The 18,800-nt window shown below is 38.8% G+C and overlaps 2 protein-coding genes across 2 annotated transcripts in view; one reads left to right on the top strand and one right to left on the bottom strand.

Moving 5' to 3' along the window:
- The window catches only part of LOC134669455 (ATP synthase subunit b, mitochondrial), a 98,394-nt gene that overhangs the window by 37,589 nt on the left and 42,005 nt on the right, over window positions 1–18,800 (top strand). The window lies entirely within an intron of this gene.
- Window positions 8,360–18,800, bottom strand: part of LOC134669207 (solute carrier organic anion transporter family member 2B1-like) — a 31,107-nt gene continuing 20,666 nt past the window's right edge. The window contains exons 2-12 of the mRNA XM_063526727.1: window positions 16,477–16,641; window positions 15,723–15,890; window positions 15,112–15,303; window positions 14,554–14,736; window positions 14,162–14,283; window positions 12,242–12,331; window positions 11,800–11,996; window positions 11,386–11,499; window positions 10,918–11,042; window positions 10,306–10,446; window positions 8,360–8,973 (exon numbers count right to left, since the gene is read on the bottom strand). Of these exons, the coding sequence (XP_063382797.1) occupies window positions 8,795–8,973; window positions 10,306–10,446; window positions 10,918–11,042; window positions 11,386–11,499; window positions 11,800–11,996; window positions 12,242–12,331; window positions 14,162–14,283; window positions 14,554–14,736; window positions 15,112–15,303; window positions 15,723–15,890; window positions 16,477–16,641 (1,676 nt within the window). The 3' untranslated portion in view covers window positions 8,360–8,794. The remainder of the gene's footprint in view (window positions 8,974–10,305; window positions 10,447–10,917; window positions 11,043–11,385; window positions 11,500–11,799; window positions 11,997–12,241; window positions 12,332–14,161; window positions 14,284–14,553; window positions 14,737–15,111; window positions 15,304–15,722; window positions 15,891–16,476; window positions 16,642–18,800) is intronic.

The following is an 18,800-nucleotide window of genomic DNA, read 5'->3' as shown; positions in this document are numbered from 1 at the left end:
CTTCGTTATGTTTGTTAAGCAAGTTAAGTTTTTAATGCACATTTTTGTCAAGCTCGAGTTCTGATGATGGGATCCATAAGGAATCGAGGGAACTCCTCAAATATTAAAGGCATGCGTATAGAGATTTTTGTATTTACATCCGAAAATTAAGCATTTTCATTAAAAACTGTCGCATTTGATGAAGTGGAACTGCTGATGATGATCAGAACAGAACTCTTCAACGACGCATAGTTCACGTTTGGCGATTTTTCCCCTTCGTTATGTTTGTTAAGCAAGTAAAGTTTTTAAGCCACATTTTTGTCAAGCTCGAGTTCTGATGATGGGATCCATAAGGGATCGAGGGAACTCCTCAAATATTAAAGGCATACGCATAGATTTTTTTGTATTTTCATCATAAAATCAAGCATTTACATTAAAAACTGTCGCATTTGATGAAATGGAACTGCTGATGATGACCAGAATAGAACTCTTCAACAACGCATAGTACACATTTGGTGATTACGAATTTCGATTTTGACTTGGACTGCCCTAATAGCATTTTCTTGTAGGGATTTGGTTGGGCCTTTGTTTACGTATTAGTTGGGCAACCGTTATATTTGGCCGTACGATTTGCTGGAGGGCCCTCGACAAAGGCCCTCCCGAAGATTCCCAACAGAGGGCCATAAGAGTAATTTTTTCGTTGGGCCTATTTAAATAAATCATACAATTATTCAACGGTGGTGGTTTTGGTTGGGCCTATACACATTTGTTTGATGGTTGGTTAATTATTACATTTGGCCGTACGATTTGCTGGAGGGCCCTCGACAAAGGCCCTCCCGAAGATTCCCAACAGAGGGCCATTAGAGTAATTTTTTCGTTGGGCCTATTTAAATAATTCATACAATTATTCAACAGTGGTGGTTTTGGTTGGGCCGTGGTTGGGCCTATACACATTTGTTTGATAGTTGGTTAATTGTTACATTTGGCCGTATGGCTTGCTGTAGGACCAACTGCAAAAAAATAAAAAAGGGCAATTTTTTCATTGTGCTTCTGTTTGCAAATTCAACAATTACCCAACGGCAAGTCAGGTAGGTCGGTAGGTAGTCGTGCACCAGGTTGAAGGCCCAACACAGCTAGTCCCACAAAGGGCCAACATTGTAAATTTTACGTTGGGCCTTGTGTATGATTCTTACAATACTACCGTAGGTAAATAGTGGTGTAATTTATAGTGGGCCTACACAGTCTAATTATGTAATGGGCCTTTGTTTACGAGTCCTACAGTTATCTTACGTTAGTAAGTGGTTGTGTAATACGACGTTGGGCCTTTTTGCTGATAAATATTACAATTACACTACGGTAGGCATGTGCCACATGAAGGCCCTAGGCAGCTGTTGTTGTTAATCTTCTCTGTATCGTTCCAATTTTAGTTTGTGTACTACCGAAGCAAGTACACTTACTATACACTCTAATTTGTATATATACTAACCGCACTTCGAAACTTCGTAAGCGAGATTTATGTTTTGTGAGATTTAAATTGAGAAAATGTTGGTAAAATACAATTATTTAACGTAATGTATAAATTTTATAGTTATAGCTATTAGATATATAAGTTACTTTAAAAAAATATTATGATTATATCCGGAATAATCGAGAAAATAACTATAATTTCGATGTTTGGAGACAGTAACGCCATCTAGTGACGCCACAAGCAAACTCAACTGGTAGCTATTTTGATGACGTCACGCAGCCCCTGGCCTCTGTTAAAATGCTCGTGTGATATTTATTTATTTGTTTATGGTGTTATACTCTGTCAAACCATTTCCGTCATTAGAAAAGAGCGATAAATTTAAAAAATGTAGGCGTGAATGGTTATCGTCCCATAGAAAATTTGAATTTCGCGACGTTTTCTACTGACAAACTTGCTTGACCGGCTATAGTTATAAATGCGATATTTGTCCTCACTGGGCCATCGAATGATATCGTTGATTATCTAACGTTACCAAAATACACAAAGGCCCATTTTTGGGCTTCAGTGCCACTGCCAATGTTGGTAAATGCGATATATGTCATCATTGGGCCAAAGAATATTATCGTTGTTTAGCCACCGGTACCAAAATACACACAGGCCCATTGTTGGGCATCAGTACCACAGCCAATGTTGGTAAATGCGATATTTGTGCTCACTGGGCCAACGAATGTTATCGTTGTTTAGCCACCGGTACCAAAATACACAAAGGCCCATTGTTGGGCGTCAGTGCCACAACCAATGTTGGTAAATGCGATATTTGTCCCCACTGGGCCAACAAATGATATCGTTGTTTAACGAACGGTAGCAAAATACACAAAGGCCCAGTGTTGGGCGTCGCTGCCACAGCCGATGTTGGTAAATGCGATATTTGTCATCATTGGGCCATCGGATGATATCGTTGATTAGCCAACGTTACCAAAATACACAAAGGCCCATTGTTGGGCATCAATGCTACAGCCAATGTTGGTAAATGCATTATTTGTCGTTATTGGGCCATCGGATGATATCGTTGATTAGCCAACGTTACCAAAATAAACAAAGGCCCATTGTTGGGCATCAGTGCCACAGCCAATGTTGGTAAATGCGATATTTGTAATCATTGGGCCATCGGATGATATCGTTGATTAGCCAACGTTACCAAAATACACAAAGGCCCATTGTTGGGCATCAATGCTACAGCCAATGTTGGTAAATGCGATATTTGTCGTCATTGGGCCATCGGATGATATCGTTGCTTAGCCAACGTTACCAAAATACACAAAGGCCCATTGTTGGGCATCAGTGCCACAGCTAATGTTGGTAAATGCGATATTTGTCATCATAAGGCCACCGGATGATATCGTTGATTAGCCAACGTTACCAAAATACACAAAGGCCCATTGTTGGGCATCAATGCTACAGCCAATGTTGGTAAATGCGATATTTTTCGTCATTGGGCCATCGGATGATATCGTTGATTAGCCAACGTTACCAAAATAAACAAAGGCCCGTTGTTGGGCATCAGTGCCACAGCCAATGTTGGTAAATGCGATATTTGTCATCATTGGGCCATCGGATGATATCGTTGACTAGCCAACGTTACCAAAATACATAAAGGCCCATTGTTGGGCATCCATGCCACAGCCAATATTGGTAAATGCGGTATTTGTCACCATTGGGCCAACGAATGTTATCGTTGTTTAGCGAACGGTAGCAAAATACACAAAGGCCCATTGTTGGGCATCACTGCCACTGCCAATGTTGGTAAATGCGATATATGTCATCATTGGGCCAACGAATATTATCGTTGTTTAGCCAACGGTACCAAAATACACAAAGGCCCATTGTTGGGCATCTGGGCCACAGCGAATGTTGGTAAATGCGATAGTGGGCCAATACAAATTTTAATGTTGGCTACGGAACGAACCTCATCCCAACGTTTTCCCTACCGTTGGCACCGTGGGCCCCAACGAAAATGCTACTAGGGTGGGTCCCGGACTCGGACCCAGAACCGGACTCATACCCGGATCCAGGGCTTTAAATACCGTTAAAAAGTTGGTATCGTTACCACAAGGTGACAGATTTAACGTTAAGTTGTAACTAACGTTAAACCAGGTACCGTTAGTTATACTGCTCTTTACCGGTAACAAAATGGTAACGTTAGCAGCTGTCAATTTGAGCTAACGTTAAGTCAAAGGTATCGATACACCATATTTAACGTTAGTAGGTAACGTTAACAGCTGCTTATTTAACGTTTGATTCACTGATAGATGCCATCATCGTTGACAATCGAGCGAATGTTCATTCACTCTCAAGCAGAGATGGGCATTTCGTAATTGATTCCTGGTTCCACGATTACTCGAAATTACTTTGTAATCGGATTACCGATTCCCAGATTACTTTGTAATCGAACGGTACCAAATTACTAAGTACACTTACATTTCCTTAATGTCCTGAATGTTATGTGAATGTTATGTTTCCTGATTCCTTAATCAGAAATCATATTTTCTAATATTACAATTACTAGTAATTGGAATCAACGTCGATTCCTCATTACAGGAATGCATTACTTGATTCCTTTCAGATTACATTTCGTACTACTACTATCAAAAGTACATTTCGATAGTAGATATGTTGGCTTAATAGATATAGATGCAGCTTATTTGCATCAGGTGTGCAGATTTCGAAAATGACCATTTTGGAATCCAAGATGGCGACCATGCAGTATGTCATAAAAGTCGTCATGGATGTCATTTTGTAGAATCCAAGGTGTCTGCCGTGCACTTTGACATTAAAGTCATCATGGGTACCGTTTTATAGGTTTCAGGGAGTGACGGTTTCTAAAATCATGATAGTTTTGGGATCCAAGATGTCTGCCGTGCACTTTGACATAAAAGTCATCATGGGTGTCGTTTTATCCGTTTTAGGGAGTGATACGAAGCCGGCAAGACCTTTTCACGGCTAGGCATGTATAGTGCTTTTCTCAAACATGCAATGAAATAATAATAATGTCCCAATGTGATAGGTTGTTCAGTGCGTATGGTTCTGAAGAGGAACGAAAATTTTATTATTTTTGCGCTACGAAGCACTGTTTAGGAGATCCAGCCCTGTAAAGATTTTTCCCTCTTTTTGTTGTTCTTTTTATTAGGTTTTAGAGTTCCGTAGCCAAATGGCAAAAAACGGAACCCGTCATGTCTACTGTCTGTCCGTCCGTACGTCACAGCCACTTTTTTCCGAAATTATAAGAACTATACTGTTGAAACTTGGTAAGTAGATGTATTCTGTGAACCACATTAAGATTTGCACACAAAAATTGAAAAAAAAAAACAATATATTTTGGAGGTTCCCCATACTTAGAACTGCACTCAAATTTTTTTTTTTCATTAAGCTCATACGTGTGCGGTATCAATATATAGGTCTTCAAAAATTATAATGAGGTTTCTAATATCATTTTTTTATAAACTGAGTAGTTTGCGCGACAGACTTCCCAAGTGGTAAAATGTGTGTCCTCCCCTCCCCCCTGTAACTTCTAAAATAAAAGAATGATAAAACTAAAAAAAAATTACATTACTTACCATGCAAACTTCCCCCGAAAATTGGTTTGAACGAGATCTAGTAAGTAGTATTTTTTAATACGTCATAAATCGTAAACCGCAATTTTATTATGTTACTTGCTGCTACGGAACCCTTCATGGGCGAGTCCGACTCGCACTTGGCTGTTTTTTTTTTAATTTCCATTTCACAGAATTTGTGACACACCTTCGTGGCATTCAGCCATTAAAGTGGTAACACACTGTCGCACCGCGCCGCGGCCTCGGAAGGTCGCACCCTTGGGTGAGATTCTCGCTCTCACTTATGGGTGCGACGCTCTAGGGTCGCGGTGCGGTGCGACGGTGTGTTACCACTTTAAAAATAATATGATAATGTTCCCGGACACTTCTTAATAATTTCTTATCTTTTGCACCTAACTCCGACTTGTTTGCCGACGAAAGTCATAAACTTGTTAAAGATTTTTTACGTTTTTGCGAACAAACATCCAATAGCTAGCTTATTAATCGCTCTATTATTACTTAGGTACTTAATTTTTCTACTTAATTTTACAGTGCATTGGTGTTAGCTGTAATGCTGTAAAATTTAATTTCAATAAATATCAATATCAATATCAATGATAAAATATGATAAACCGTGCGTCGTTGCGCAAAAATAATAAAATGTTCGTTCCTCTGTACGAAACCCCTAATTAATATTTAAAAAAAAGAAAATAAAGAAAAACAAAATAACAAAAAAAAACTTTATAATGCTGTAATCTCCTAAAGTGTCCTAAACCGTACGTTGTAGCGCAAAAGTAATCAAACTTTCGTTCCCCTTTAGGAAACCCCTTAATAACATTTAAAAAACACAAGAAAAGAAAAAACGAATAAATAGAAGAAAAAAAAGTAAAGAAAAATCTTTATAGGGCTGGATCTCCTAAACCGTGCGTCTTAGCACAAAAATAATAACAATTTCGTTCCTCTTCAGAACCACACGCCCTGAACAACCTATCACATTGACATTATTATTATTTCACATTGCATGTAATAATGTCTCAAATAAGAATTTAAGTTTCACCATTCTTGATTAACATCAAGTATAATGGCAAAATACTATGAACTCTAACTACTAGAATTAAAGTTGAGTTTTACTAACGTACCTACATAATTATCTTTAATCGAATCGAATTTATTTAAATCATTTTTACAAGCAAGCAGTCACATTAATAAATAGGTGTCTCATACTAAATATATTAAGAACGACCCGTTCTTAATATATTTAATATGTCTGTGTCTCACGGAAGTTTTGTTATTAAAATAGGTGTCTCATTTAATATAATCCGACTAAATTACATTTCAGCAACACCTCCATATTTCACAAAATAAATCAAGACATTATCCAACCTAATAATCTTATATAATCTTGACGTATATTATATCAAAGATGCCTGTACCTAATATAAACCGACCAAGTAAGGAATTAGCTATACCATCATATTTAACAAACTAATTTATGATTGATGAACAGCCGGGTGGTATTCTATCTATCCAATCTCGGTCCAATGTGTATATGCGTCTCACATTTTACTTAATGAGAGAGTGAGATGCAATACATATTGGAGAAAGATCTTAAACAAGTAGAATACCACCTCTTTCATTTGATAAGTATAAAGAATAATGACAAAAGACTATGAACTCTAACTACTATAATTAAAGTTGAGTTTTACTAACGTACATTTATCTTTGATGTATTTTGACTGATTCTATTTCAATTTGACAGAAGCCCTGCCGTATTTATGGTCAATAAGGTCTACTGGCCTTAATAGTGTGTATGAAATTACAAGCAAATATCAGCTTTATGAATGATAGTGTTAACGTTAGTTTGGTAACGTTAGTTTATAATGTGAATTGGGTAACGTTAACAAGCCCTGCAATGAAAAGTAAAAGTACCGGTAAAATTAACGTTAACTAGCTAACGTTATAATAATGTTAAGTTATCAAGTATCGTTACCATTTACTACCGGTAATAAGGTATTTGTATGATTTTAACGTTAAGTAACGTTACTTTATAATGTGAATTGGTAACGTTAACAAGCCCTGCCCGGATCCGGTTTGGACCCGGACCCGGACCTGGACTCGAACCCGGGCTCGGACCCGGACTCGGACCCGGACTCAGACCCGGACTCGGACCCGGACCTTGACCCGGAAAACCACTAGGATACCTTAACTAAATAAACCACTATTACCTACCATAAAATGTGTAAGTATATAAATATGATGATGCCAATGCCTTACTAGCCCCTCCCGCTTAAACCCCCGTACACCGCACCGCATGCGCCGTTAAGTGGGTTAGGTTAGGTTTGAACTGCGATCCTCACAGAACTGAACTGCTATCAGAGAAGTGGGTTAGGTTAGGCTAGAACTACGACCCTTACGGAAGCGAAATGCTAGTAGAAAAGTGGGTGGTTTTACCTCCTTTTCTACATAGTGTACCATCTACAATAATCTTTCACCGGCCCCCATAGAAGTCGGTTTTTTTTTCTTAAAAATTATTACGTACCTAAACGTTCGTATTTGTCATGCGACTTCAGTCAACCTCAGTACTTTTTGTACCGAGACTGACTGAAATGGCAAGACACGTTCGCACGTTGCCGTGAAAATACGATGGAAAATAATTAATCAATTATGCACTACATCTTACATAAATATTACCTATGTACATATATAATAACTGACATGTTGTCAACAGTTACTTTATGGAATATATTATACTAGTTCACTATATTAGTAATTAGTATCACAGTAATACATTATAATCTTGTATAACACGCTTTTCCTCGTGGGGTTACTACATTTATCCTTTTCCAAGACACTATGAGTTATGTAGTACAGTCGAAAGTTTTAATTGATGACCCATTTTGTACCGTGGCACAGTTACAATAGCATTTAGGGTCAAACAGATCACTGTGTTATGTCTTTCCTGTAGACATACACAAGAGTTAAGGGCTATAAAGGTTAATTTTCTTATTTAACCCTTATCCGCGTGAAATAGTCCTCCTTTTATTTACAGAACTATGATAAAATCATTACTTACATGCCCACAAGCTGTTAACTATTGCCCACAGGAGAGAAAACTAGTGTGTTCGCGCGAACTATATTTTTTTCTCTCCTGTGGGAAATAGCTTGTGGGCATGTAAGTAATGATTTTATCATAGTTCTATAAATAAAAGGAGGACCTTTTCACGCGGATAAAGGTTAAATAAGAAAATTAACCTTTATAGCCCTTAACTCTTGTGTATGTCTACAGGAAAGACATAACACAGTGATCTGTTTGACCCATTAGGTCTCTAGAGACTTTGATACTGATTGTCACTGTGACAAGGTACGAAATAGGTCATAATTAATACTTTCGAACGTACCACTAGTACCTGATACTTATAGACCCCTGATGCTAATAGGGCCGATTTAATTATATGAATATTCTTTTTAAGGTTTTGATAAATGTTGGTGGTTAATAGATTCTCTTCTGTATAATAAGCGTAATTTCACCATTATGTCTCAATGATCTTCCACTAAGTTACGAAAACGTATGATATAACTAAATGTATAAAACATACAATTTGTTCGTTCCAAATTGAGATTTCGAATTCAATCTACCCAGAATGAGGAGATAGAGGAGACCTTCAAACCAGCCAAATTTAACCCAAATCTAAAAAACCCAAAACAAAATATATCGGCACATTATTTGTTTCATTTATAACTAAGTTTTTTATATACACTATCCAAGGTAGATATCTTCTTCCTTCGGTGCCTTCTGTCTCCTCAGTATGACGCAGGAGATCACGGTGAGTATGAAAGCTAGACCAGCTAGGACTGCGCTGGAGTACCCCACCCAGGGTGCGAAGTGATCGTTCTGGAGGAGACACTTAGAACCGCGGGTGAACGCGCACGTGAACACTGGAAACAATAAATAAATGAATATTATAGGGCAATCACAGATCGACTTAGTCCTATAGTAATTTTATAACAACACCTGTATTCTTTTTATGCACTACATAAAAAGAATAACTTTAATTTTATATCAAATATTATATTAAAGAAAGAATCATAGGTACGACTGTACGCTTGACGCGCCCCTAGCAATGTACAAATTGCAGAACATTCCCAAAAAGCGGAAACGTTCTCGAGAATGTTCTCAGAACATTCCTGCAACATGGAAATTATTGTTAAAACAAGAGAATATACTTGAAATAAAGTTTAAATAGGCATAACTTAAAACTAAATGTTATTATGCATATATTATTGTCTATTACAGTTAGCTATTTTGTTGATGTGATAAATTTACCAATAAGTTGCTTAAATTCTCACTTTATATCAGAGAACATTTCGACTTTCGACAATTTTTTCCAAAATGTTTTTTTAATTTCATTAGAATCTAGAGGCCTCTATCTCACGCCATGGCAAATCTCAGCGCGCTCGGACCAACTTGAAAAAATTAAAAAAAAAGTCGGCCATTTTGATTTTTTTTTAATGCAGTTTGTTTTGTCTCGGGGCCCTCTATGACATTTGGTCGAGCACCCCCCACCTATCACGCACCGTTTAAAAGTTGCCATACAAAATAAAAGTGGCCGGTTTTCCCGCAATTGTAGCATTTCCCCAAAAAAATTTTTTTCATAGGTATCTAGGGGACTCCGAGATTCCGTGACCATTTCAGCGCGCTAGGACAAAATTAAAAAAGTTTAAAAAAAAGTCGGCCATATGGAAAAAAAAAGGCGGCGTCAAAAACTGCCAGGGTCCCTCTATGACATTTGGTCGAGCACCCCCCACCTAAGTCTGACCGTTTGGCCGGGCCGTCATACATTTTTCTGACCAGAAGCGGACGACCAAAAGTCGGAATTTTCTGGGGGTAAGGACTACACCTAAACTATCGTGAATATTCATGGTATAAACTACGATAAATAAATAAATTCTCGCTCTCGAGAACATTCTCAGAAGTTACCGAGAATTTCTCATGTGGAAAGTTTCGCAACTTTGGAAAGTTCTCGTGCGTGCATTGCTACGCGCCCCACGGCCATCGTAACTTCACGCTTGTCCACCTGGTTCTACCTATGCACAGTAATGCACGCTCCGTGATTGATGCCATTCAGGGTTCTAGCTAAATTGGACATTCCATACCATTACCTAGCGTAGCTAAGTATTGATCAACCAATTTAGTTAGGACCCTACATGGCTCAACAGTCGTGGAGCGCAATGGTACGTACATCCGTGGGCTAGTGTGTCTGTACTTACAGCTGATTCCCATGTAGAACCCGTGGGCCCCCACGAAGGCGACGAGTGACACGACGCTTGACGCGACGCCTAACGCCATCGCGACGTCACGCTTGTCCACTGACTCCAACAACACGGTGGTGTGCCATATGAACGCCAGCGCTGAAAAACAATTGACAACAGATTTTCTTAAAAATAATTGAAGATACAATACAATACAATGAAAATACAGCAAAAGGGTTGTGAAACAAAAAATAATAATCTGTGACTTCGCTCTTTTCTGCAGGTCTGCCATTATCAATTTATTTTAAATCATTGCGCTTAGTGGAACGGCATTTTCACTTCGATATGGTACGCCTTCTAGGTTTCAACTCGGAGCAAAATTAAAACCCAACTCTCGAAGAAACAAGATTTAAGGTGGGTTGGTAGGTACGGGAACATCGGAAGTATATGTAAGAGATATATATTTTGAAGAGGAAATATTAATATTTTCTATTAGTGTCTCCGCAGTCTTGCACGGCGCGTCCGCGCCAATCGTTGCGATTACTATTTTTCAATCGGAGTTTTTCAATAGAGTCCATGCTCCGAAGACAGCGGAGGCACTTAAGTAAAGAAGTCGGTCAATGAACTTACTGCTGACCAAGCAAATGGTGACGTAAAACATTTGGTGTAAATTGTACATGCTGGCGCAGGATCCGTCGTCGCACGCGCCTTTGGTGACGCGCCCGCCCGGCGCGCATGAGCAGTTCGAGTATACCCTGAATCATAATTTAAGAAATGGAAAACAATTTGTAGAAATAAAACACATGGAAAATAAATACAAAACGGTGCACGTTTCTTAAATGATAAATGACTTAAATAGGATGAGGCGTTCCCCAAGGTTCACTTTTGGATCCGATATTTTTTGGATGTATGAAGTATGAACGACAACTTTACAATATCAATCAGCGTTAACGCAAACAAAAAACAAGACACTTATTTGTTAGAAAGGCCAATCGATAATTTAAAATTTAAATAATCATCTTGACTAGGGCTCTAAGAGTTTTAGAAATTAGAGATTAATACAGCAAGCGCTGTTCGATGGTTGAGTAAATAATTTACCCAATAGTATTAACAGTGTCAGCTGTAGTACAGCCGGCGTGGCAAGGAGAGAAATACGTCGTCATCTGCTCAGGGACGCAGACGGGGTCATACTCCATCCATGGCCGATCGCAACTGAAAAAACAAATAGGTTTAAGCCAGATATAATTTTAAACTTAATAATTTAACCCCTGGTTAGGGCGGCAGGTAACAGTTTCCATCCAGCGAAATCAACGCGTCAAATATTAGATATTTTATATTTCTGATGATAGAGTTAGATCAAGAAACGGAGCAGCGATTTTGATAGTCCACGCGGTGTTTACACGCCATAATTTCATAGAAGTTGGACGTTTAAAATGCCACTTGCACTGCGTGAGCTATCAAAATCACCGCAGACTTTTCTCGGTCTGCCTCTAGCACTTCTTTGTGACTTACCCACAGCTTCGTCCACAAGCAGGCTGAGTATAATTAAGCTCAGCCAAGCCTCCAATCCCGCTTCGATTGCAGCTCAGCAGCGCAGTCATTACAACGTAGAATATGGTAGCGAGGAAACTCATCTTTGCAGCGCTGGCGACTGCTGCTTTAGGATCAAACTTCGGCATGACGGGGGCGGTGTAGAGGTATCCAGCTAGCTGAAAGTAGTCGACAAAAATGGTATCATTATGTCTTGTCGTATGTTTTGTGTGAATGGAAAAGGGATTGACCGATAAAACCGATCTAAAAGAGCAAAATTTTAATTGCATATGCAATTAAAATTTTGCTCACTCACGACTCACTTTCAGATTACAGTTAATTTGTTTGTTAATTTAGCTATCAAATACTTTATTGGACATTGTGAGACAGGCCCTAAGGTTATTACAACTTAAATAGAACTTACAATAACTCCTAATACGATGGATATCAGTTTTATATTCATATTCATCATCCCCAGTTGTGAATCGTTGTCCGGATGCACGTAGTATTTCACCTGCAATAATTAATTTAATTATTTAAAAAGTACTTTTGTTGGAAAAAATACTATACCTAGTAAAGAAATGTATAAAAGCGGTTACCATGTGTGTTAATTAGGTATAATATAAAATAGGGTCAGCTGGGGTAAATACAAGACACGGGGTCAAAATAAGACTCAAAAACTTTTTCTACTGCATTCCTTTTCTATTTAAAAAAAAGCCTTGTGTAGATGGATTCCCTTGAGAGTGTCGAAATTTTTGTTTTTTGTGGCATAAACGGCCGTATCTTTTTTGCGCTCACTTAGAATTAAATTTGATTTAGGTACTCACAGCTTCAAGGGCTACTCGTGCACTTGAGTAAGTAGTTATAATTATATTAATTATGACTTATATGGATTTTTTTTTACATTTATTTACATACAATATACAGGGTGTCCCATAAGTGACACGTCACAGTGACACTGGAGGTAGACCAGGCCAAGAGGACCCAAACCAACTTAAACCCAACCCCAGTAAAAGTGGCATGTTTTCGAGTTATTGCCAAATTAAGGTTTTCCATGAATTTTGACCGTTTTTAACATTGTTAGTGCCAGTGTGCACTAGGAAAAGTCTCGAAGTTAGTTTGTTTCATGTGTACTGCATCATGAATAGTTAATTAAGATAACAGAGTAGGTATTTTATCGATACACAATGTAAAATACAAAAAAAAACTGGTTTAATCTTGAATTAAATTCACAGCGAAACATCAATTTCGACTTTGACCACCTCTCGTGAGAAAAAATTACTAGAAAAGTAATGAGCAAACAACTTGCGCGCTGGGACCCCATGGACCTAGAGTTTCAACTCCAAATGGTACAAAATGGTACTGTCTACCGAGGCTCTTATATGGTTTAAATTTCAACTCGATACCTTCACTTGTTCACGGACGGACGGACGGACAACAAAGTGATCCTATAAGGGTTCCGTTTTTTTCCTTTAGGTACGGAACCCTAAATAACAAGAAAATACTTAAATCTGAGTAAGATAAGTCCAATGAAACACATAACGGTCATTATCTCATTTATCTCCTTATCTAAATCGTATCATTGCCAAGCCTATTGACCAATTTTTTAATCTTTGTATTGTAACGCTGCTTTGTGTAACCTAAATTTAGCAATTGCTTATCTCCTAGCTACTAACCAAGTATTTGAAAAAACATTGTAAAATTCGTACAAAAATCGCCAGAAGCTAACTCCACGAATGCAATCGGGGAACCTAAGGAGCTTACTTAATAAAAAGATAAGAGAATATATGAACATGATCATGACCATAACACGAACTGAAACTTAAACCGTCTCATGCATCCCGAAGCCAAGATTAATAAAATTGCCACTACTTACTCTACCGAAGCAATAGCAAACGTGTTCGGGGTGGTGCACGTACAATGAGCATCGAAATTGCATGAAGAAATTATGATCGATATTAAACTTTCGTGAGTGCACGAGTTGCAGCCGCCGCGAGCACTCGAGCCTAGGAAGGACCCCCGACGGGCCCGAAACATGTCGCCAATAGCGACTAAAAATTCAAGTGAGTGAAACCGTTGTCGTATAAACAATGAAGAAATTATGAATGAATTCATTGATAAAGTCGCCATGCACTTTTACGCCTGATGGTACATTACGTATGAGATTGTCGAACTCTTTGAAGAGGTCGGCTGGCGGCAGTCTGCACCTTGCCGTCCACAAGACCGCAAAAAATGGACACAAATGCATGTGGACGCGATTCTCAGCAACGAGGGAAATAGAAAGAAGGCGACGCACTGCGGAATGTACACTTCATAAAGTATAAACTGGCTCCATGACTCGTACCTGGACGAAGGCCGCTTCATATAGCCCGAAGCCCCGCCAAGCAGCTGCCAGTAAGGCCATCGACAGGATTTGCAGAACTCCCACTTTACTGCCAAGAACACGGCCCATGCTACGGATTAGACCTGGAAATATAACAGCTAGGTTTTATTTTATTTGTAGTCCGATAAAAATGCTTACGAGCTACATAAAAATGGGTTTAGTGTTTCGGATTTATCGACAAGGGGGAAAAGTTGCTGTTAAATTCATCGTACTTAATATTGATTGAAATATCATCCGATTCTCCGAATTAGGTTTCCAAAACTTCTCATGCTACGGTATACCTACCAGGACGAAGTCAATCAATCAATTCTTTATTTCATTAACAATACAGAGAAGTAGTGGAAGATGCATACCTTCGTCACTTCGACGTTCTTTTTCCGGCACCGGAACCGCTTCAGGGTACCTGTAGAGCCGAAGCAGCGTGAGCAGGTACTTGATAACGATGATCAGGATCTGCAGCCACGGCAGGTCCAAGGTCATGGTTTTCATGCAGCTGCCGAGAATGTATACCAGCACGCGGTAGAGGATGAAGAGACCTGAGGAATGAAGGGCAAACATTTAAGCAAGTTAAGCCTTATAAACGAATAGGGTTAGACCAAGACAAGTCTGCAACGATTTTGATAGCACACGCAGTGAAATTGTTATTTATATGTCATAATTTCATAGAAGTTTGACGTTTAAAATAACACTTGCTCTGTGTGCGCTATCAAAATCGTTATCGTTATCTTGGTGTAACTCTAATTATTTTTTCTAGAAAGTCAGGAAACTAAGTTTCGGTTAACACTGTTAAATATGTAAGCAAAGTCGAAGAATATTACCAGACCATAGAACAGCTCCTTATTACATTTTCAGCAGCATTTGTATGCCTACCTATACTCTGGTGGAGTATTAGAACCTACTTATTAACTTACCAACATGCATATGCAGGTTATAGGAAGGATTCTTCTCGTCTAAATACGCAAGTCCATGTGAAAAGAAGGCCGCTCTGCCTAGCGCGCTCACTACCCCGCATATGAGCAGCATGAACAGACGGAATGCAGTCTTCGCTGAGACACCCGTGGCGAAAGACCGAGGAATTAGTGGAACTGCGGTTATGCAAAGCCCTGCAACCACAAAGAATAGGGGGTTACGCGCGTATTCTGTACTTACAATACAATACAATACTTACTGTTGAATTAGGGAAAATAACTGTCTAATTATAGCTTGCAATGTAAACATTTTCAACATGTAACTAGTTTTTAGCAAAGCTCGACAGCCAAACTGACCTTTCAACCCAGAAGGGAACTTTAGGCTTTATAGGGATTAAAAAGGTTTTCTCACGATGTGTTCCTTCAGTGAAAAGCGACTGATAAATAAAACTAGGCACGTGCATAATTAATTACGGGGCTTGAGCCCGCCGTTTCTCTTTGATCTTACTGCTAGGCAAACAACGCTTCTAGTCAAATACCTAACGTTGTACCTAAATCATCACAACAAAGAGCTCTTAAAACAAGACCAAAACATTCATATTACTCGTACTCACCCTCATCGACAGTAGTATCCGGGTCAGGCAACGCGAACAGAGGTACCGTGACGACCAGAGCGGCGATGGTCCATCCCACTAGCACGCTCCTTCTCCTCTCTGAGCCCAGCCCACTGATTATCGGGACCACGAGGAACTCCAGCAGCGATATGCTCATTATAATGACATCTAGAGAAAGATAAATACGCTTTAGGAACATGGCCACAGACTTTAATTGTTAATCCATCTACGGTTCAAGCTAATTTGGTTGTCAATACTAACGTTATGACATCTCCAATGTAAAATAAAACCTAAATGGCTTAGCAATAAATGTCCGTGTCTGTACATTTAACATTTATTTAAACAGTGTGAATGCTAATTGAACAGTGTAGGGAAAGCGATAATAGAAATTTTCTATTTATTTATTTTTATGGTCATTCTATAAAGTAACGATACGCTGATTCTGGAAATGAAAATTTTAGATTGTAATACAAAATTTAATAGTCTAGTTTTAAGATTACTTTGAGTAACAAAATATGCTTTTGTACAGGAATTGTTACTTTATCATATTTTATACGAATAAAAATAAGGAATTTAACTTGGAAAAAAATGTCCATGTGAAAATTTGGCACTTTGGGAAGGTGCCACAATTCGGCCAATATCTTTATCAGTAAAGTGAGGTGTCATTATAAACAATTTATTTTCATAGCAATTTTACATTAATTAATGACATTGCCAAACTTTGTCATTGCCAATGCCATGTCACCCAAGTTACCTGTAACATTGTGGGGCATCTCTCCAAGGTCTGCGCTCTGCTGCAGGAAGAAGTAGACCACCAGCTCTGACAGCAGCAGCGCCAGGAGCCCCAGCTTGGCCATGTCTCGAAACGCCAACGAGTCGAAGCCCTCCGGGTTGAAGTATTTTCGCACATGATCGCGAACTGAAAACGTCCAAAATAAATAAGTTACCTATACATACCTATACCTACCGTGGTGGCACACGAGAGCAATTTTTTACATTTTTTTGACCGAGCGTTAGCGAAGGTCTTCATTTCAGCTTGGGCAAAAATGCTTCGTATGTCCTGATGTTCGCCTCTACAGGTCGCGTACGCAACCGATTTTCGTGAAATTTTGTAAACAGGTTCGATGATTAAATTATATATTTTTTTTTGTCGATCCAGTTTTAGGAATCATAATGCCACAACCATACCATACATTTGTTCATGTTTGAGTTATGCTCGCGAGGTCTACTGCGTAGAGCTAGGTAGGTACTAGTTTTATTTGGGGATAATCTTACACAAATTAACTTAGCCCCAAACTAAGCAAATCGTGTGCTATGGGTACGAGGCGATGATATACATAGGTTAGATTCATAATTAGATTCATATAGTACCTCCATAACTCAGCAACAAATATTCGTGAACAACACACAAATAAATGCCCTTACCGGGTTTCGCTGCAGAGTTATCTTGGTCTGACTCGTGTCAGATGTCTCACCCGTTCATGATATTTCCACATATAATACTGATTTTATCGCCTACTGAACATTCGCAAGTACCGCTACGTCTTACGTAGGCGAACAACGCGCGAACGCGGCGCGGCGCGGCGCGGCGAAAGCGGCCGCCGCCGCGCCGCGCCGCGCCGCGCCGCCTGACATTCGCGTGCAAATCGCGCCGCACCGCGTTCGCAACGAGATCGCTTACGTAGGACACTTCTATGGGCATCAAAGGATTGATTTCGCCGCGCCGCGCCGCGCCGCGTTCGCGCGTTGTTCGCGTACGTAAGACGTAGCGTACCGGAATACCAGCAGTGACTAATGCATTCATATTGTGCCTTAATTACTATCACAGAAAGCATTTTCAATGTTTTTTTTTTCATTATTATGATTAAAGGTGCATCCACACAGCAGTTACCTAACGTTTGTGGAGCAACTGTGAAGTAACACACTGATGTTTATACCTTATTATTTCAACAGATGATAAACGTAAGGTTAAAGTCCTAGTGCTCGACATGCTAATGCCCAGTGTATGACACTAAGCTGTCTCCTCTATTGTCAACGAATGACTTATTATTATTAAGTTTAAAGATAACATGCAGAATTGTTGATGTGTTTTTGACTACCTATAAAATATCTCGGGGTACTTTCAACCCTTAGTTAAAAATCCACTATTAAATATTTAACACACAAAATACCCAAGGACGGCAAAGTTACGTTGACCGGAAATGAGACTTTCCGAGTTTTCGCCCGCCAAACCAGCAACAACTTTACAACACGTGTGACATTAGATACAACTTTAACCCTTACCTCCATCCGGTAACAAACGAGTGCTCTCCATAACTAAACTTATAAGTTATAAAACACAATTTACAGAACGTTCTTCTTCCACAGTACGAGATACGAGTTAGGTACGAGCACCCCCAAAATGTTCAAAATTTATTTGTTCAAACCATAAAGAATCACTGATTTTGGCTTTATAAAAGAATCTAATTTATTGCAAAATAAAATGAATCAAATTATTCGCATTAATTCAATCAATAAGTCTTCTGCACACCCGACTTGATAATCTAATGATATCAGAAAATGTGAACTAGAGCCCCAATGTGTCAGTAGGTATGGACTAATCGGGAGATAACTCGTGCGAGGACGTATGATAGTTTTCTTTTTGATCCAAATTCAACTTTCTCACATAAACACAAGGTCGATTTTGTGGTGATATATGATACGAGATTTTAAAAGGTATATTTTTGGATCAAAGATAATATACTTTTGTGATAATTTTGGAGTAAGGTAATTAGGATGAAACACGCGATTTCGAAGTAAAACGGAATAATCGAAATTATAAAGAATTCAGCAAATTATACACCAGCATAGTCGACTAATTTTTATTATAAGACATGGGTGTATTATTAGTAGAGATCCGAATATTCGGCCCCACCTCTGGGCCGAATACATGAAATGCGAACATTTTGAGTCACAATTATTATGAAAACTGTTCGCCAACAAATCACAACGTTTGCTAACATATTATATTTTTATGTTGAACAGAATCAATTAATGTAGTAAGAGTCAATCAAATCAAACCCATGATAGAAATAAAAT

This window comes from Cydia fagiglandana, chromosome 1, assembly GCF_963556715.1.
Source record: "Cydia fagiglandana chromosome 1, ilCydFagi1.1, whole genome shotgun sequence".
Lineage (NCBI taxonomy): Eukaryota > Metazoa > Arthropoda > Insecta > Lepidoptera > Tortricidae > Cydia > Cydia fagiglandana.
The sequence above is the reverse complement of the archived record's forward strand: the minus strand, read 5'-3'. Positions and strand labels throughout refer to the sequence as shown.